A 20,827-nucleotide genomic window follows, 5' to 3' on the forward strand; every position below is an offset into this window, starting at 1 on the left:
ATACACTAACTGCCATTTGAAACTGTACACCCGGGGCCAGATATAATTTATGTATTTACACCAGTGCTTTATCCTCAGAGGGGAATAAATACCAGAAACAAATAGTAGAGGAAAAACAGTTAACTGTCTTAATTTACATTGAATCTAAATATGCTAAATAAGCTCTACCATTTAAATGCATTATTCGCTCTGGTAAATAGCAGGTGCTTATTATACTCCTGTGCAAAAAAATTGTAAATCTGGCCACCAGTTTCCAAACCACATGAGCTACATTTACACAGGCAGCCTAATTCTGATCTTTTTTTCACTAATTGTCTTTTGACCAATCACATCAGATCTTTTCACATCAGATCTTTTTCAGAGCAGGTCTGATTCGTCAAAATTGGGTTGCCTGTGTAAACGTTTCAAATGAAGCATAGGATTCCTATGGGCCCATCTTCCTTACCTTGTATACTGCTTTGCTACAACCTTAGACTGTGCACTGTGGCAGTCGTGGCATACGTACACGTGCTTGTGTCTGGCAACTGTTGCAGCCATAGTTGATCACTTTTAATGACCTGTGATTGAAATGACAAACACACATACTGTATTATATTGGCTAATAGTAATATAATGGCTACCAATAGACATATAGTAGTTGTATGACAGCAACAAACCATGTTAATGTAGTTTTACAATGCAATGCAACGGATCCATGGCTCTTCTGGCTTTTTGATCCACTGATGCATTTCAAGGCACAATATGCAGTACAATATGCAGTACAGTATGTCCTTAGGTATTAGCACAATGAGACAGATATTCACTAATTTGTTCCCATTGGAAACGACAGGCTGTGGTCTATCTTGGTTTACTTGTAAAAATCGTTGGTATTAGTGCCTGTGAGGTTACAGACACTGGGGGTCAAATTCCATCAAACCTGCAGTGCAAGGGGAAACATTGTGCCTGTTCTGATGTAATGGAACAGTCTGAGTTATGGGTAGGAGAGATAACACCTGTTCTGATGTAATGGAACAGTCTGAGTTATGGGTAGGAGAGATAATACCTGTTCTGATGCAATGGAACAGTCTGAGTTATGGGTAGGAGAGATAACACCTGTTCTGATGTAATGGAACAGTCTGAGTTATGGGTAGAAGAGATGGCCCCTGTTCTGATGTAATGGAAGAGTCTGAGTTATGGGTAGGAGAGATAACACCTGTTCTGATGTAATGGAACAGTCTGAGTTATGGGTAGGAGAGATAACACCTGTTCTGATGTAATGGAACAGTCTGAGTTATGGGTAGGAGAGATAACACCTGTTCGGATGTAATGGAACAGTCTGAGTTATGGGTAGAAGAGATGGCCCCTGATCTGATGTAATGGAACAGTCTGAGTTATGGGTAGGAGAGATAACACCTGTTCTGATGTAATGGAACAGTCTGAGTTATGGGTAGGAGAGATAACACCTGTTCTGATGTAATGGAACAGTCTGAGTTATGGGTAGGAGAGATAACACCTGTTCGGATGTAATGGAACAGTCTGAGTTATGGGTAGAAGAGATGGCCCCTGTTCTGATGTAATGGAACAGTCTGAGTAATGGGTAGAAGACATGGCCCCTGTTCTGATGTAATGGAACAGTCTGAGTTATGGGTAGGAGAGATAACACCTGTTCTGATGTAATGGAACAGTCTGAGTAATGGGTAGAAGAGATGGCCCCTGTTCTGATGTAATGGAACAGTCTGAGTAATGGGTAGAAGAGATGGTCCCTGTTCTGATGTAATGGAACTAGAGCTAGTTAACTGGCAAATAAAGGTTCCATGAATGTTCAGTTATTCCAGTTATTCATACAATACTACAATCTGAACGTCATTAAGACACGTATAACATATGAAGGGGTTCAATGTATATTTCACAAATGATATGGTGTTAAATAAAACATACTAACCCGTGAAGCCTATTGCTGTAGCAGATTGAATATTAACAGACACAAGAACAATCTGAGCACTTGCAAGTTGTTTAAGTGGCAGGACATAAACTTATGCCTCGATCACACCGACAGTGTCATTGCATTCTGGTACCCCAGAAGTACATTAATTTCCAATTGGATGCTGCGTTTGCCTTTCAGCATTACGCTGCAGAGGCAGTTGCAGTGCGTTCTGTGTGGTGCACACATTGGATTTATCTAACGTATGCGTCAAACTGTATGCGTAGATGGCTTGACAGACAGCAGAATGGTAGCAGGTAGCAGAAGCAGAATTATTAACTTTTGTTGCACACATATCCTGATGATGCAGCGCACCATTTTGCGTAAGACTCTGTAGGTGTGATCAAGGCGTTAGTTTTGAATACGTTCTTTGAATATGGACATAGTTGTCATTTCTATGGGCCTATGACAGCCTTAAATTCCCACAATCGTACACAGTTGCATAATGCATCTCAACAATTTAAATAGGTTTAGAATCAAATAACAGGAATTAGCTTTTTGACTTTTCTATCCTATTCCCTATATTCATGTATCTGCCAGGTTGAGCTAAATTATAGTTAGAATACTTCTCAAGTATAAAGCAAAAGTGCTTAACATCAGACATTCAAGCACCAGATATATCAACCCCTTGACACTTGAACTCCTGAGCCACATTTCTCTGCATATAGCAGACATATAGTCAGCTCTTTTTTTATAGAATGACTTTTAAAAGTCCATATAAACTGATTTATTAGCATGCCATCAGAGCAACATTATGAGATCAATAATACAAGTCCCCAAAAATATTAAAAGGAATATTGCTAGATAATATAATTTTATGTCACGTCAAGGTCTAGGCAGTAGGCACTAATTAGGCAATTGGACTAATACATCACCACATTCCGATATAAACAAGTCCCAAGCGCACATTTCTCAAATCAGCACCTGTCGGAAAAATCAAGGAATCTGTAAGGGAAGGCAATAATAGGCCTGACTTACCCCAAGAGATTACACGAGTTGAAAGCAGAGGTGGGTCAGCCGTAACACACTTGGAAGTCACTCGCTGATGAAAACAAAAAATGACCCACAGAGTGCAGCAACTCTCAGCATCCCATTTATGGATAGGCATATGACTATATATAGCTTTTACATCAACCCTCAACATCATTTCTTACTTGCAGTAGGCTAGGCTACATATCATGCAGTGTCGGCGCTTCTTTGCTCACTGTATAGGTTATAAAACATTTATTCCATTTTGCAATATTTACCAAATTTGGCCTGAGCACAATGTGTCCAGTTTACTTAATTTAAATGTCATACTTCTTTCAACTCTAGCCTCTATTTCATGAATAGGCCTACGCTACAATTGTAAGAATTTCAAATAATTGTAATATTTGTAATATTTATTTTAGCGTTAGGCTATCTTAATGCATTCTTGTTTTGCTCTATGCTCAACTGAAGGAACCAAGACGGAACCTTAAGACATACCCTGAAACCTGAACTGTAGCCAGCACTATTTTTAACGGGAGATTGGGTTAGGAGTCAACAGTGTATATTCCTAGGCTAGGCTATTCCTGCCAATAGCCCCAGATCAGAGGCAATGTCACACAGCTTGTTAGCTTTATGCAAACATTATTCATCTATTAGTTAGCTTAAATTAAAACAATAACTGCTCATTCATAGCCTTCTGTCATAAATAACATTGTACAAAATGTATGCAAAGCCTGCCCATTTGTTATAGAAATATTAAAGAGATAAATGCAATTGCAATAAACATTAAAACGTTTTTGTTTGTTGTTTTTTTACTCAACTGTGTGGCCCAGTGTAACGTCATGATAGAAGTCTGTGTTTAATATTCGTGGCGAGTATGCGCGCCTGTGGGGTATATATGGTTCATGGCGAGATGGATTACAGTTTATTTCAAATTGACGTCTAAGGTTTACTTGTTTTGCATTTTAGCAAACCCTAACCCTTTTCCTAACCTTCACCTAATTATCCTAGCCTGATACGTTAATTATCCTAACCTGCTGCTTAAATTCTCCTACACAGCTACGAAAAGTAAAGTCTGGTTAACTACCATACAGGCTGCCTGTTACAAAGATACATGTAACGCCCCACCAAGCAGACCGTCAACCAGGTTGTCATGCTGCGTCACAGAGTTGCTAACTAATCGTCACGCAAATCCCTTCTCAAATCTCACGATTCCAAACCTATACGGCATTACATAGAACACATTAATTATCTCACATCTCGGAAAATATTTGTAATGTTATACTTCTTGTTCACGAAATGCGTGCTAAGGTTGTTGTTTTTTTTTTAGCTTGCGCCCAATTGACTCCATTCACTCCTTGAAGAGGTGATCTTGTCCCAGAATGCACTGCGCGGCCCATTGACGACGCATGGGAAGCGTGCCCTAATACATTTCTAATGGAGTTTCCCATCTTCTCAAAAGTATTGTAACGACCCTGGGGTTTTCAGCGCGGATATCGACTCTGCCGCTTGAGCATGCTTTTGGGGCACAGTCGATAGCGCGCTGGATTTCGGACTAGAAGGTTGAGGGTTCGAGACCTGCTCCTTGCTGTTTCATTACATTGGTGTCAGGTGTCAGACGTTGCTTGCTCCATTGCACTTCTCACATGATCTTGCGTGGCTTCAATTTTCTACACGAGACCGTGCTCGGGACACTCTTTACACAACACTTCGATAGGAAGTGATTTTTGTAGCATTGGAAGGTTAGCATTTTCGCTAACCCTAAACCTTTTCCTAAACTTAACGCCAGTCTCCTAAACTTCTACATTAATTATCATAACCTTCCTCTTAAATTCTCCTAACCTGCTACGAAAAAGTCATTTCGGTATCAAAGTGTCGTAAAAATAGTGTTTCTCCTGACAGGAGACCGTGAGACCAGTTGTTATTATTGAGTTAAAGTAGATTCCTTAATAGAAAATGACTCGAGTTAAAGTGAAAGTCAACCAGTAAAACACTACCTGAGTAAAAGTCTAGAACTATTTGGTTTTAAATATACTTAAGTATCAAAAGTAAATGTAATTGCCCAAATATACTCAAGTATCAAAAGTAAAAGTATAAATAATTTCAAAATCCTTATATTAAGCAAACCAGACAGCACAATTCTCGTTTTTTTATTGATGGGTGGACAAGGGCACACTCCAACACACAGACATAATTTACAAACAAAGCATTTGTGTTTAGTAAATCCGCCAGATCAGATAGAAGGGATGACCTAATAAGTGCCTGAATTGGACAATTTTCCTGTCCTGTTAAGTACTTTTGGGTGTCAGGGAAACTGTATGGAGTAAAAAGTACATACTTTTCTTTAGGAATGTAGTGAAGTAAAAGTTGTCAAAAATATAAATAGTAAAGTAAAGTACAGATACCCAAAAAACGACTTAAGTAGTACTTTAAAGTATTTTTTAATTAAGTACTTTACACCATTGCGTGAGACTCAGCTCTGTTGCAGGAAAACCATTTCACACTTTCATTATTGTTGGCTACTACCAGAGACAATAGAGAAAGCGAGACATCCACACATTTTTTAAGAATAGCGTGGCTATTCTGGTCTACCTATTGCCCCTGCCACCTTGAAGGGCTGCCCAATATCTAACTGGCTATTTTTTCTGGTCAGGCGGGGCAGGTGGGGAGAGCTGGGAAAGGAAAATAAATAGACCCTAACCATTGGTCTTACACCGTAAAGCAAGCTCACGTGAGAGAGGGAACGCCTACTTACACAGACAGGAACCGTGAACATTTTTTCCAAAGGTAAACTGCCTGAGTAAGACATCTTCATTTATCCACCATATTTTCTACAACCAGACGTCGAATCGTAGTGGCTATCTAACTTTAAACCATAAGTGATACCAGTGAGATGTCATATTGCTAATCTATAAAACACTATAAATATTTCCTCATCTAAATGGTCTTGGACAAACTTCTAGTTCTGTATACGCCAGGTTACTGTAGCGGGGTTTTACATCGATCCACAAGAACAAAAGAACAAAACACAGGTAAGAACTTGTTGTGTCACTCGTAGGCTATATTGAAAATGTACCCACATAGTCTAGGCTACGTGTAGCCAGCTGGAGACAGTGTTTGTAAAATAATTAAAGTAACCCATAGCCTTCTATTGTGCAAGCTCAAGTTACGCTCCCCACGACGGTTTACACAGAGTTGCAAAACAGGCTCGATTATTTGACTTGACAGCAAACCGTGGCGCTGATGGGCGCAAATATCAGCTCAATAGTATTTGGCATGCACCAATGTAAAAATCACACAATTTAAACCATTGTAGCCTATACATGTTATTACATATGCTATATAGACTAAAAATAAAGTATTATATAATAAGCTAAAAACATTTAAGTCAGGGGCGAAATTGTGGTGTCGGTATTGGGAGGGGGGGGGGGGGTTGGGCGAATAGTACTTTTTAAAAGCATTTCCTGCAATTCTGCACAGTTTGACATGACTTATCATGCCTCTCTTGAGGGCTATGGAGGGGTATATGGATGGGCTTTTTTGAAAACACAATATAAGTGGAAGGAGAAGTAGTCACCATCACCAATGAAGGTATTTCAAGGCAAATATTAAGGCGTAAAATATGAAGACTGAGTTGTATTATAATGATCCATCCATTGTAAGGACCGACGCTGGAGTAGAGAAGCAGGTATGGGGGAGTCAAACATTTAATTGCAACAGACATGGAACAAGACCGGACCAGCGTCAGCACAAGGACATATGACAATCAATGTTGAATCGGGGAACATACATATATAGCGGAGGTAATGACAGAGGTGAGTGAGTCCAATAATCGCTGATGCGCGACAGGGGAAGGCATGTGGGCGTAATGATGGTGGCAGGAGTGTGTAGTGCTGGGGAGCTCACGAGCGCGGAGGGGAAGAGCCGGAGCAGGTGTGACACACATGCGTATTACTTTATATTAAGAAGACACAAAAGATGAAGACTTGAGTTTTATTATAGTTGGAGTTCGTCTACCTACAGTTGGAGTCGGAAGTTTACATACACTTAACTTGGAGTCATTAAAACTCGTTATTCAACCACTCCACACATTTCTTGTTAGCATACTATAGTTTTGGAAAGTCTGATAGGAAATCTACTTTGTGCATGACAGTAATTTTTCCAACAATTGTTTACAGACAGATTATTTCACTAATAATTCACTGTATCACAATTCCAGTGGGTCAGAAGTAGAGGTCGACCATTATGATTTTTCAACGCAGATACCGATTATTGGAGGACCAAAAAAGCCGATACTGATTAATCGGCTGATTTTTAAAAATGTATTTGTAATAATGACAATTACAGCAATACTGAATGAACACTTATTTTAACTTAATATAATACATCAATACAATCAATTTAGCCTCAAATAAATAATGAAACATGTTCAATTTGGTTTAAATAATGCAAAAACAAAGTGTTGGAGAAGAAAGTAATATGTGCCAATATGCAATATGTGCCATGTATGAGCCATGTAAAAATGTGTGCCATGTAAAAAAGCTACAGTTTAAGTTCCTTGCTCAGAACATGAGAACATATGAAAGTTGGTGGTTCCTTTTAACATGAGACTTCAATATTCCAAGGTAAGAGGTTTTAGGTTGTAGTTAATATAGTATTTATAGGACTATTTCTCTCTATACCATTTGTATTTCATATACCTTTGACTATTGGATGTTCTTATAGGCACTATAGTATTGCCAGTGTAACAGTATAGCTTCCGTCCCTCTCCTCGGCCCCTACCTGGGCTCGAACCAGGAACGCATCGACAACAGCCACACTCGAAAAATCGTTACTCATCGCTCCACAAAAGCCGCGGCCCTTGCAGAGCAAGGGGAATAACTACTCCAAATCTAAAAGCGAGTGACGTTTGAAACGGTATTAGTGCACACCCAGCTAACTAGCTAGCCATTTCACATTGGTTACACCAGCCATTAGGCTGATAGGCTTGAAGTCATAAACAGCGCTGTGCTTGCGAAGAGCTGCTGGCAAAACGCACAAAAGTGCTGTTTGAATGAATGATTACGGGCCTGCTGCTGCTCAGTCAGACTGCTCTATCAAATCATAGACTTAATTATAACATAATAACACACAGAAATACGAGCCTTTGGTCATTAATATGGTCGAATCCGGAAACTATCATTTCGAAAACAAAACGTTTATTATTTTAGTGAAATACGGAACCGTTCGGTATTTTATCTAACTGGTGGCATCCCTAAGTCTAAATATTCTTGTTACATTGCACAACCTTCAATGTTATGTCATAATTACGTAAAATTCTGGCAAATTAGTTTGCAATGAGCCAGGCAGCCCAAACTGTTGCACATACCCTGACTCTGTGTGCAATGAACGCAAGAGAAATGACACAATTTCCCCTGGTTAATATTGCCTGCTAGTAGTAGTTATAGTAGTAGTTATAATCACTAGTTATAACTAGTGATTATGATTGATTGTTTTTTATAAGATAAGTTTAATGCTAGCTAGCAATTTACCTTGGCTTCTACTGCATTCGCGTAACAGGCAGGCTCCTTGTGGAGTGCAATGGTTAGAGCGTTGGACTAGTTAACTGTACGGTTGCAAGATTGGATCCCCTGAGCTGACAAGGTAAAATCTGAAAATCCGTTCCTAGGCCGTCATTGAAAATAAGAATGTGTTCTTAACTGACTTGCCTAGTTAAATAAAGGTATAAAAAAAAAAAAATTCAGATTGTTATGAAACTTGAAATTGGCCCTAATTAATCGGCCATTCCGATTAATCGGTCGACCTCTAGTCAGAAGTTTACATACACTAAGTTGACTGTGCCTTTAAAATGCTTGGAAAATTCCAGAGAATGTCATGGCTATAGAAGCTTCTGATAGGCTAATTGACATCACTTGAGTCAATTGGAGCTGTACCTGTGGATGTATTTCAAGGCCTACCTTCCATCTCATTGCCTCTTTGCTTGACATCATTGGGAAATCAAAATAAATCAGCCAAGACCTCAGAAAAAAAATTGTAGACCTCCACAAGTCTGGTTCATCCTTGGGAGTAATTTCCAAATGCCTGAAGGTACCACGTTCATCTGTACAAACAACAGTACGCAAGTATAACACCATGGGATCACGAAGCCGTCATACCGCTCAGCAAGGAGACGCGTTCTGTCTCCTAGAGATGAACATACTTTGGGGCGAAAAGTGCAAATCAATCCCAGAACAACAGCAAAGGACCTTGTGAAGATGCTGGAGGAAACGGGTACAAAAGTATCCACAGTAAAACGAGTCCTATAAGGCCGCTCAGCAAGGAAGAAGCCATTGCTCCAAAACCGACATAAAAAAAGCCAGACTACGGTTTGCAACTGCACATGGGGACAAAGGTTGTACTTTTTGGGGAAAAGTCCTCTGGCTGATGAAACAAAAATAGAACTGTTTGGCCATAATGACCATTGTTATGTTTGGAGGAAAAGGGGGGAGGCTTGCATGTCGAAGAACACCATCCCAACCGTGAAGCACGGGGGTGGCAGCATCATGTTGTGGGGGTGCTTTGCTGCAGGAGGGACTGGTGCACTTCACAAAATAGATGGCATCATGAGGGAGAAAAATAATTTAAATATATTGACGCAACATCTCAAGACATCAGTCAGGAAGCTAAATCTTGGTCGCAAATGGACAATGACCCCAAGCATACTTCCAAAGTTGTGGCAAAATAGCTTAAGGACAACAAAGTCAAGGTATTGGAGTGGCCATCACAAAGTCCTGACCTCAATCCTATAGGAAGTTGTGGGCAGAACTGGAAAGTGTGTGTGCGAGCCAGGAGGCCTCCAAAGTGCCAGCTCTGTCAGGAGGAATGGGCCAAAATTCACCCAACTTATTGCGGGAAGCTTGTGGAAGGCTACCTGAAACGTTTGACCCAAGTTAAACAATTTAAAGGCAATGCTGCCAAATACTAATTGAATGTATGTGAACTTCTGACCCACTGGCAATGTGATGAAATAAATAAAAGCTAAAATAAATAATTCTCTCTACTATTATTCTGACATTTCACATTCACATTAAAATAAAGTGGTGATCCTAAACGACCTAAGACAGGGAATTTTTACTAGGATTACATTTCAGGAATTGTGAAACTGATTTTAAATGTATTTGGCTAAGGTGTATGTAAACTTCAAACTTCAACTGTATGTGTGTGTGTATATGTGTTAGTGCCTTCTGAAAGTATTCAGACCGAACAAACTGTCATGGTCCAAACACACCAAGACAGTTTTGAGGAAGGTACGACAACACCTTCCCCCCCCCCAGGAGACTGAAAAGATTTGGCATGGGTCCCCAGATCCTCAAAAAGTTCTATAGCTAGCCTCCCGGGTGGCGCAGTGGTTAAGGGCGCTGTACTGCAGCGCCAGCTGTGCCATCAGAGTCCTGGGTTCGCGCCCAGGCTCTGTCGTAACCGGCCGCGACCGGGAGGTCCGTGGGGCGACGCACAATTGGCCTAGCGTCGCCCGGGTTAGGTCGGTAGGGGTGTCCTTGTCTCATTGCGCACCAGCGACTCCTGTGGCGGGCTGGGCGCAGTGTACGCTAGCCAAGGTGGCCAGGTGCACGGTGTTTCCTCCGGCGCATTGGTCTGGCTGGCTTCCGGGTTGGATGTGCGCTGTGTTAAAGAAGCAGCGGCTTGGTTGGTTGTGTATCGGAGGACGCATGACTTTCAATCTTCGTCTCTCCCGAGCCCGAGTTGTAGCGATGAGACAAGATAGTAGCTACTACAACAATTGGATACCATGAAAAAGGGGTAAAAATTCAATTCAAGTTCTATAGCTGCACCATTGAGAGCATTGTGACCGGTTGCATCACCGCCTCTTATGGCAACTTCTCGGCATCTGACCGTAAGGCGCTACAGAGGGTAGTGCGTACGGCCCAGTACTGGGGCCATGGTTCCTGACATCCAGGACCTACATATTAGGTAGTGTTAGAGGAAGGCCCAAAAAATTGTTAAAGACTCCGGTCACCCAAGTCATAGACTGTTCTCTCTGCTACCCCACGGCAAGTGGAGAGCCAAGTCTAGGACCAAAAGGCTCTTTAAGAAATTCTACCCCCAAGCCATAAGACTGCTGAACAGTTAATCAAATGGCCACCTGGACTATTTTGTTACTCTGCTGCTACTCACTGTTATCTATGCATAGTCACTTTACAAATTACCGCGACCAACCTGTACCCCCGCACATTGATTCGGTACTGGAAACCCCCTGTATATAGCCTCATTATTGTTATGTAATTTTCTTGTTACTCTTTGATTATCATTTTCTTTTTACTTTAATTTATGTGGTAACTATTTTCTTTACTCTATTACTTGAAATGCGTTGTTGATTAAGGGCTTGTGAGTAAGCATTTCACAGTAAGGTGTGTTGTATTCGGCGCATGTAACATAACAATTGATTTGATTTGAATTCAATTGATTGGACATGATTTGGAGAGGCACACACACACACAAGGTCCCACAGTTTATAGTGCATGTCAGAGCCAAAACCAAGCCATGAGGTCGAAGGAATTGTCTGTAGAACTCAGAGACAGGATTGTGTCAAGGCACAGATCTGGGGAAGGGTACCACAACATTTCTGCAGCATTGAAGGTCCCCAAGAACATCATTTTTAAATGGAAGAAGTTTGGAACCTCCAAGACTTTTCCTAAACCTGGGCGCCCGGGCCAAACTGAGCAATCGAGGGAGAAGGGCCTTGGTCGGGGAGGTGACCAAGAACCTGATGGTCACTCTGACAGAGCTTTAGAGTTCCTCTGTGGAGATAGGACAACCATCTCTGCAGCACTCCACCAATCAGGCCTTTATGGTAGAGTGGTCAGGCGGAAGCCACTCCTTTGTAAAAGGCACATGACAGCCCGTTTGGAGTTTGCCACCAGGCACCTAAAGACTCTCAGAACGCTCAAGACCTCAGACTGGGGCGAAGGTTCATCTTCCAATAGGGCAATGACCCTAAGCACACAGCGCAGGAGTGGCTTCTTGACAAGTCTCTGAATGTCTTTGAGTGGCCCAGCCTGAGCCCGGACTTGAACCCAATCAAACATATCTGGAGAGACCTGAAAATAGCTGTGCAGCGACGCTCCCCATCAGGATATGCAGAAAATAACGAGAAAAACTCCCCAAATACAGCTGTTCCAAGCTTGTAGCATCATACCGAAGAAGACGTGAGGCTGTAATTGCTGCCAAAGGTGCTTCAACAAAGTACTGAGTAAAGGGTCTGAATACTTATGTAAATGTGATATTTCTATATATATTTTTTTTAAATAAATTTGCAAAAATGTAAAAAAAAATCTGTTTTTGCTTTGTCGGAATGGGATATTGTGTGTGTATATTTATCAGGGGGGGAAAAAACTATTTAATCCATGTTAGAATAAGGCTGTAAAGTAAAAAATATATAGAAAAAGTCAAGGTCTGAATACGTTTTGAATACTGTGCTCTGACCTAATGAGAATGGGTTGGCCAATCATATTTCAGGGGTGGGGTTGGTGCTACCCCAGGCCAGACTAACGCATTTGGGGCCCCGTGGCACCTTTCAAAAAAATCCTAACAATATAATTCCCCTTTGACGTTATGGGCTATTGTGTATATGTCAGTGATACAACATCTAAATGTAATCCATTATCAAATTCAGGCTGTAAAACAACAAGATGTGGAATAAGTCAAGGGGTGGGAGTACCTTCTAAAGGCACTGTATATACACTACATGGCCAAAAGTATGTGTCCACATTCCACTACATAGCCATATACTATGGGTGTCCACATTCCAAATTAGTGGATTTGGCTATTTCAGCCACACCATTGTTGACAGATGTATGAAATAAAGTACAAAGCCATGCAAAATACATAGACAAACACTGGCAGTAGAATTGCCCGTACTGAAGAGCTCAGTGTCTTTCAACGTGTCATCGTCATAGGATGCCACTTTTCCAACAAGTCCGCTTCTCAAATTTCTGCCCTGCTAGAGCTGCCCCGATTAACTATATGTGCCGTTATTATGAAGTGGAAAGTTCTCGGAGCAACAGCGTCTCAGCCGCAAAGTAGAAGGCCACACAAAATCACAGAACGGGACCGCCGAGTGCTAAAGCACGTAGCGCATTAAATATAATCTATCCTCGGTTGCTACAATCACTACCAAGTTCCGAACTGGCCCCGGAAGCAACGTCGGCACAAGAACTGTTCGTCGGGAGCTTCGTGAAATGGGTTTCCATGGCTGAGCAGCCACACGCAAGTCTAAGATCACAATGCGCAATGCCAAGCGTCGGTTGGAGTGGTGTAAAGTTCCCCGCCATTGGACTCAGTGAAAACACGTTCTCTGGAGTGATGAATCACGCTCACCATCTGGCAGTCCTACGAATCTGGGTTTGCCCGATGCCAGGAGAACACTACCTGTCCCAATGCATAGTGCCAACTGTAAAGTTTGGTGGAGGAGGAATAATGGTCTGGGGCTGTTTTTCATCGTTCAGGCTCCTTAGTTTCAGTGAAGGGAAATCTTAACCCTACCGCATACAATGATAAATTATTCTGTGCTTCCAACTTTGTGGTAAGTTTGGTGAAGGACCTTTCATGCTTCCGCATGACAATGCTCCGTGTACAAAGCGAGGTCTGTACAGAAATGGTTTGTCGAGATTGGTGTAGAAGAACTTGACTGACTGGCCTGCACAGAGCCTTGACCTCAACCCCATCGAACACCTTTGGGATGAATTGGAACACCAACTGCGAGCCAGGCCTAAATGCCCAAAATCAGTGCCCGACCTCACTAATGCTCTTGTGGCTGAATGGAAGAAAGTCCCCACAGCAATGTTCCAACATCTAATGGAAAGCCTTCCCAGAAGAGTGGAGGCTGTTATAGCGGCAAAGGGAGGACCAACTCCATCTTAATGCCCCTGATTTTGGAATGAGAGGTTTTATTTTAAATAAATTATTGTGGGGGACGAATCAACCTTTTCTGAATATCCCCTGTGGTAATTCCACCTATGATTTAAGTTGCATATGCAATTGAAGTTTTAGGCGTTATAATTGTAAGAGTTAGCCTAACAACAAATATATTAGGCCTACAGATCATGTCAATCCAGCTATGGTCCAAAATCGACCTATCCTAATGGTATGTTTTCTTAGTTTCAGCGTAAACATGAAATCTTTGGCGCTTGTTGTCCTGCTGTGTCTTGGCTGCGGTCTGATGTCTTCCTCATTCGCGTCGCCGTAAGTACTGGTAGGCCTGTCTGTCTGGTTAATGCACTGGTAGGCGTATCTGTCTGGTTAATGGCCTCTGCATCAAGCCCTTCATTCCAATGTAAGTAGTATTTTTGAGGCACAACTGCTCATAGGTCAGCGTGAGGCAGCTAGGACTGATCCCCCAACCTTCCAAACCCAGGACACTTTAACCACAGGGCCACTGAGTTGGTGTCATTCCGTAGCAGGTCTCAATGCAAATTCAAGGCCATTAAATGAGTGAGGCACTTTGATCATGCTAATGTTACTATTTTATTAAATGCTTTATTTCAGGCATATGTGGAGTAAGTTGATCCTGACTCAACACTGGCCAAGCACATTTTGCATTGTAAGCTACTTTATGGTTTCATAGCATAATAAACTCTACGTATCATGTGATCATCTGATTGTATAATTGATACGGTGGCCTTAAGTGTCCAGATGTGCCACCTTGTCTGACAAAATAAACATTTTGATTTGCAGATGGAACACTGTGATCCCAAATTTGACTACTGGACTTTGCATGGACTGTGGTAAGGATGACCTAATAATATTCAGTAAAAAATAAAGCACTGACTGTCGTGGACTCTGTTATCTTTGTACACATTTGACCAATGTCTGTGTCTTACAGGCCAGATAAAGGCCAGGAATGCAATTCATCTTGGCACTTCAATGTAACTCTAATCCAGGTATGTTCTGCTGCGGGAAAAAACATACATTTTGCTTATTCATGACAAAAAAAAATATTTTGAAGTCAAAAGTCAAGTGTTTATAATTTTAAAAAATGAAGTGAAATGTTTGATCGTGACTATGTTTTACAGGACCTACTTCCAGATATGCAGAAGTGGTGGCCGGATCTTATAACTCCAGCATCCTCTGAATTCTGGTCTGTTCTAATTTTGTATAAATACTTTACTCCAGGTCATTGTTATATTTTCAGGTAAGAAGATTTTTCTAAACAAATGTTAGCACATTTGATCTTCTATTTACAGGCAATATGAATGGCAAAAACATGGAACGTGTGCTGCAAAAGCAGAGTCCCTAAACAGTCAACACAAATACTTTGGCAAAGTCCTGGAGCTGTATCACACGTTAGACCTTGATGGGTAAGTGTACTGAATTAACAATAGAGTATCCTCATGAAACATATGGGATAATATATGGTCTGTATACCCTGAAGCCTGATTTATGTTTCTACTAGTTATAAATTCTTTGTATGTCTTCAGAGTGATGAAGAAATTTAACATTGTGCCCTCTGAGACGTACTACACTGTAAGTACATCATTATTACTACATTACCAAGGACAATGGCATTTTGCACTGATATTAAATTGCTGTATGTTTAAAGTTAGACTTAAAGAACGGCAAGTATTTCTGCGTCATATCAAGAAACATACTGTGTTAAATGAAACCCTGTGTTATGGGAAACCCGCCATAGTTTTTCATTTACTCCAAGTCATTTGACTTACTGTTCCTGTTTACAGATGTAGGATCTTGATTTGAGCCAGTTTGCTACAGAAGGAAAATAATCCTGCAGCAACAGGTCAATGTGAATTATTATGTGTAATTAATGGACATTTTTGTAAGAGTTGATACATTTTTCGTAAGGGAAAAGTCAGAAATTTCAAAGTGGAATTTACAAACTTCAGAAGCCTTTTTAAACCTCAAATACACTTCACATGTTGAAGTTCTTGCATTGCAGGAAAGTTTTCCTGCAACAGGGTGATCAAATTAAGATCTTACATCTGTACTTAGCTACTGTCAGTGAAATGACTGAGATGTGTGCATGCATCCAATAGCATGTGATGAATACTCATGGTTAAATGTACTACTTCTGTGTTTTTAGTTTGACCACATCGAAGGAATCATTCTCAACTTCTACAGTGTGAAACCAAAGATTCAGTGTATTCACCCAAAGGTATCATGTGTTTTAAATATTTTTATTTTGGTCAAATGCAAACTCAAGCACAACTAGTTATTGAATTTGCCTAAAGGTTTTCTTTGAAGAGTAGAGGACTATGTGGATTGCGTACAATTTTGTATTTAGAATAAATTTTCTTAATCATTCTACATAAATAGTATTTGTTTCACACAACTAAAATGTTCAATCATGAATCCTAACCCTGAATCGAGAACGTATCACTAAGTTATTTCTTGTTCATAGGGTGGGAAGGTGCAAATCTTGGGCCAGATCGAGATCTGCTTCAACTCAGACTTCCAACTTGCCAACTGTGAGCATTCTGAGACAGACACTCTGAGACTAATTGACTTCCTCAATGTTAAGGGCACAGAGTTTAGTGTATGTGACCATGCCACACCTGTCTACTACCCTCCCCTTAAGGGGAAGCCATCAATGTAGTGGCTAGTGAGGTCTGGTTACTCTATAGTCAATTATATCTCACATGGAACACACTCTTCGAAATAAGGGTTCTTCGGCTGTCTCATAGGAGAAACCTTTTTGGTTCCCTTCCTCGGTTGAAAGGGTTCTACATGGAACTCAAAAGGGTTCTACCTGCAACCAAAAATAGCTATTCAAAGGGTTCTACTATGGGGACAGCTGAAGAACCCTTTAAGGTTCTAGATAGCACCTTTTTTTCCTGAGAGTGTAGATATAAGGTTCTACTAAGTGTGAGTTAGCTCAGAAATACTATTCTAAAGTACTAAAAACACAAGTGTTTCCAAATTGAATTTGTCTACAACTATTTTCATGTGTTCTGCTTGATTCTTAGAAGCAGGTTGATCATGTTTTAACTCAGGGAATAAATTAGCTTTTAATGATAACACTCCTGAAGGCCTATACTTCCTATATAATGTTTTATAAATCATTTATACGCAAATGGCATACTAAGAGTTATATAAGGTCCTTAAATCTTGTGCTTTGCCAAATGTGTCATACAAATATATAAAAAATGTTTTATTGTCACATACAACAAATAGGTACAGTGAAATGTGTTGTTTTACAGGGTTAGCCATAGTCAGCTATTTCACCTTGTCGCTTCAGGTATTTGAACCAGCGACCTTTCTGTTACTGGCCCAACGCTCTAAACCCTAATGCCACCAGTAAAATAGTATGAAATTAGCTTTTAAATTATTATTTAAATTGTTTAAAGTATGGTCCTACTTTTTGTCAAACAAAATCTAAAATTTAATGCACAGTTTATAAAGAAGTCTGTTCACTGTCTCCATTACTCTTGATATATGTTTTGATGTTAAAAGTGTTGAGTAATTAAGATTGTGTATGGTGGTGGTTAAAACGCATTGGTTTACATTAGTAATGCCATCTCCATAATTTGATGGAATGATGATCATGATTTAATCAGATATACTGTACTTATTGTATCTGAAACTGATGTTGTTTCTGCTGTTAAGTTAGTTAGATTTAATTTCAGTTGTGGGATACGCTTTGGTTTTAAATGGTGGCTTTGTTTGATATGGTTCCGATCCTCTGTAATTTTTTACTGACAATTAATTAAATACATGTTTCTATTGCAGCAGTTGTACATACTCTTTACCCCTGCAATTTGCATTTTAGTGAATCCACATATGCACATTCAACTACATGCCACAAGAGGTCAGGAAACGTCTACACAACACCAATGGCCAACAGAGGCAGTATACCTGTCTTACATTGTCTAGCGTTGTTCAGTCTGTTACAATAAATTACACATTTAAAGAAATGTTATATCCACAAAATGTATTACATGATATAAAAAACTCCATGTCCAGGCACTCAAATGCTGAATGAGTTTGACTTAAAATCATGTATATTTATTGTCACACACTCTTCACCATCTTAACTGCAGCTGTATAGTCAGTTTATTAGAACAAAGACGATGATTGCTACTCAATCTTAACTCTCCTGAGCAAGAAGATGTCTAAATCATTTTTGTTAATGAAAGCTATTTACTATAGTGGTAGAATAGCAATGCTGGTGGTGTATAGGCTAGTTATCCCATACAGTCAGCCTTGATCTTTCCTCTTGACAGTTTACCTTGTGTGTATGAGATTTTTGGGCTGTTGGAGTACATGAGACATTGTGCTTTTTACAGACCTGGGCCTCATGCAAGGCCTCATGCAAGGCATGGAAACATACTGAAGAGCTTCATCTGTTAGTGGCTGGTGGTAAGTAAAAGCTTATTTTCGCAAGAAGTATTTAAACTTTTTTAAATAAACGGGATTTATCAAAATCCTGGGACGGAATGTATAAATATACACACAATAACTTGTCTAACTTACATCTCATCATAGTTGAGTATTTCCCTTGCAAATGTGAACTGCAAGTTTTAATGTTGTATTACGGGCCTTGGCTGTCAGATATAATTAACATTATGTGTGGTGCAATCAGTTTTATGTCAACTGTTGTAGTAGGATAAGAGGAAAGTGGTTATAGCAGGGGTGTAAAACATACGGCCGGCGATGGGTTCCAATCCGGCTCGTGTGTGGTTTGAATATTTTTTTATTAAAATATATTTTATGGGAGGTCTTATGGACACAATATACTTTGAAATGACTAAAACCAAATCGAAACTGTATAAATTATAATGGTTCTACATTCATGCAGTTTCTGTGTTCAGCTCACTAATAATAAACTAAATAAAACTAGACAGTAAAGGAGCACTGAAAATATAACCAAATGCGGCCCCCGGGTAAAATTAGTTTTACACCCCTGGGTTATAGTGTCAATGTGAAATCTCATTTGCCAAGAACAGGAAAAATCAAATAGGTGTAGGGGAAGCAACGGCTGCCTCAGTTGGTATTAGACACACACAGTGAGATCCATGCATCACTCCCTTGATTCTTCCTGACTGAAAACTATCAGCTGCATCACTGTTACCTAATTGGTAACCAGGCCCATTTGAAATACATTTCATTTCATTCCTCTTCTCTCCTCTCCTCTTGAGAGGTTCATTGTCTTATGTCCTCAAGGCAATGGAGACAGCATGGGATAGTCACACACACAGGAGCACTCATGGCCTCATTCCTCAGCTCCTCTATAGCCAGGGTGGTTTCCTCTTGGTAACGGTCCTAAGCCACATCTCATCTCGGTAACGGTCCTAAGCCAGATCTCATCTCGATAACGGTCCTAAGCCACATCTGATCTTGGTAACGGTCCTAAGCCACATCTGATCTTGGTAACGGTCCTTAGCCAGATCTCATCTTGGTAACGCTCCTAAACCAGATTTTTGTTACGTTACAGCCTTATTCTACAATGGATTAAATAAAAACAATCCTCATCAATCTACACACAATACCCCATAATGACAAACAAAAATGTTTTTTATTTTATTTATATAAAAACATAGGTTGTTTACATAAGTATTCAGACCTCTTGCTACAAGACTCAAAATTGAGCTCAGGTGGATCCTGTTTCCATTGATCATCCTTGATGTTTCTACAACTTGATTGGAGTCCATCTGTGGTAAATTCAATTGATTGGACATGATTTGGAAAGGCACACACCTGTCCATATAAGGTCCCACAGTTGACAGTGCATGTCAGAACAAAAACCAAGCCATGAGGTTGAAGGAATTGTCTGTAGAGCCCCGAGACAGGATTGTGTCGAGGCACAGATCTGGGGAAGGATACAAAAAAATGTCTTCAGCATTGAAGGTCCCAAAGAACACAGTGGCCTCCATCATTCTTAAATGGAAGAAGTTTGGAACCACCAAGACTCTACCTAGAGCTGGCCGCCCTGCCAAGTTGAGCAATCAGGGAGGAGGGCCTTGGTTAGGGAGGTGACCAAGAACCCGATGGCCACTCTGACAGTGCTCCAAAGTTCCTCTGTGGAGATGGGAGAACCTTCCATAATGACAACCATCTCTGCAGCACTCCACCAATCAGGCCTTTATGGTAGAGTGACCAGACAGAAGCCTTGCCACTCTACCATAGCCTGGCCAGACAGAAGCCACTCCTCAGTAAAAGGCACGACAGCCCGCTTGGAGTTTGCCAAAAGGCACCTAAAGGACTCTCAGACCATGAGAAACAAGATTCTCTGGTCTGATGAAACCAAGATTGAACTCTTTGGCCTGAATGCCAAGCGTCAAGTCTGGAGGAAACCTGACACCATCCCTATGGTGAATCATGGTGGTGGCTGCATCATGCTGTGGGGATGTTTTTCAACGGCCGGGCCTGGGAGACTAGTCAGGATCGAGGGGGAAAGATGAACGGAGAAAAGTACAGAGAGATCGTTGATGAAAACCTGCTCCAGAGCGCTCAAGACCTCAGACTGGGGAGAAGGTTCACCTTCCAACAGGAACATGACCCGAAGCACCCAGCCAAGACAATGCAGGAGTGGCTTCGGGACAAGTCTCTGAATGTCCTTGAGTGGCCCAACCAGAGACCGGAGTTGAACCCAATCGAACATCTCTGGAGAGACCTGAAAATACCTGTGCAGTGACGCTCCCTATCCAACCTGACCGAGCTTGAGAGGATCTGCAAAGACTGGGAGATACAGCCCAAATATAGGGGTGCCAAACTTGTAGCATAATACCCAAGAAGACTCAAGGCTATAATCACTGCCAAAGATGATTCAACAAAGTACTGAGTAAAAGGTCTGAATAAATATGTTAATGTTAAATTTCTAAACACTTGTTTTTGCTTTGTCGTTATGGAGTATTGTTTGGAGATTGAGGGGAAAACTATTTTATCATA

At 40.7% G+C, this 20,827-nt stretch overlaps 2 protein-coding genes across 6 annotated transcripts in view; one reads left to right on the top strand and one right to left on the bottom strand.

Annotated features, from left to right (window-relative positions):
- LOC139376934 (myomesin-2-like) overlaps positions 1-4,318 on the bottom strand; it is a 38,549-nt gene extending 34,231 nt beyond the window's left edge. The window contains exons 1-2 of the mRNA XM_071119946.1: positions 2,939-4,318; positions 446-557 (exon numbers count right to left, since the gene is read on the bottom strand). Of these exons, the coding sequence (XP_070976047.1) occupies positions 446-537 (92 nt within the window). The 5' untranslated portion in view covers positions 538-557; positions 2,939-4,318. The remainder of the gene's footprint in view (positions 1-445; positions 558-2,938) is intronic.
- Positions 4,319-5,642: 1,324 nt separating this feature from the next.
- On the top strand, positions 5,643-17,667 carry LOC139376935 (ribonuclease T2-like). 5 transcript variants are annotated; one of them, XM_071119950.1, is made up of 11 exons: positions 5,643-5,716; positions 5,908-5,961; positions 14,084-14,167; positions 14,471-14,525; positions 14,660-14,709; positions 14,808-14,865; positions 14,998-15,062; positions 15,169-15,282; positions 15,403-15,448; positions 16,023-16,094; positions 16,341-17,667. In XM_071119950.1, exons 3-11 carry the CDS (start codon positions 14,097-14,099, stop codon positions 16,533-16,535), a joined length of 726 nt encoding a protein of 241 aa, XP_070976051.1. In that variant the 5' UTR covers positions 5,643-5,716; positions 5,908-5,961; positions 14,084-14,096; the 3' UTR covers positions 16,536-17,667. The 5 variants fall into 5 exon arrangements, with proteins under 5 accessions (XP_070976051.1, XP_070976050.1, XP_070976052.1 ...); XM_071119949.1 differs by having other exon boundaries at positions 5,672-5,729; XM_071119951.1 differs by having other exon boundaries at positions 5,675-5,716; positions 14,090-14,167.
- Positions 17,668-20,827: the final 3,160 nt, after the last annotated feature.

This window comes from Oncorhynchus clarkii, chromosome 20, assembly GCF_045791955.1.
Source record: "Oncorhynchus clarkii lewisi isolate Uvic-CL-2024 chromosome 20, UVic_Ocla_1.0, whole genome shotgun sequence".
Lineage (NCBI taxonomy): Eukaryota > Metazoa > Chordata > Actinopteri > Salmoniformes > Salmonidae > Oncorhynchus > Oncorhynchus clarkii.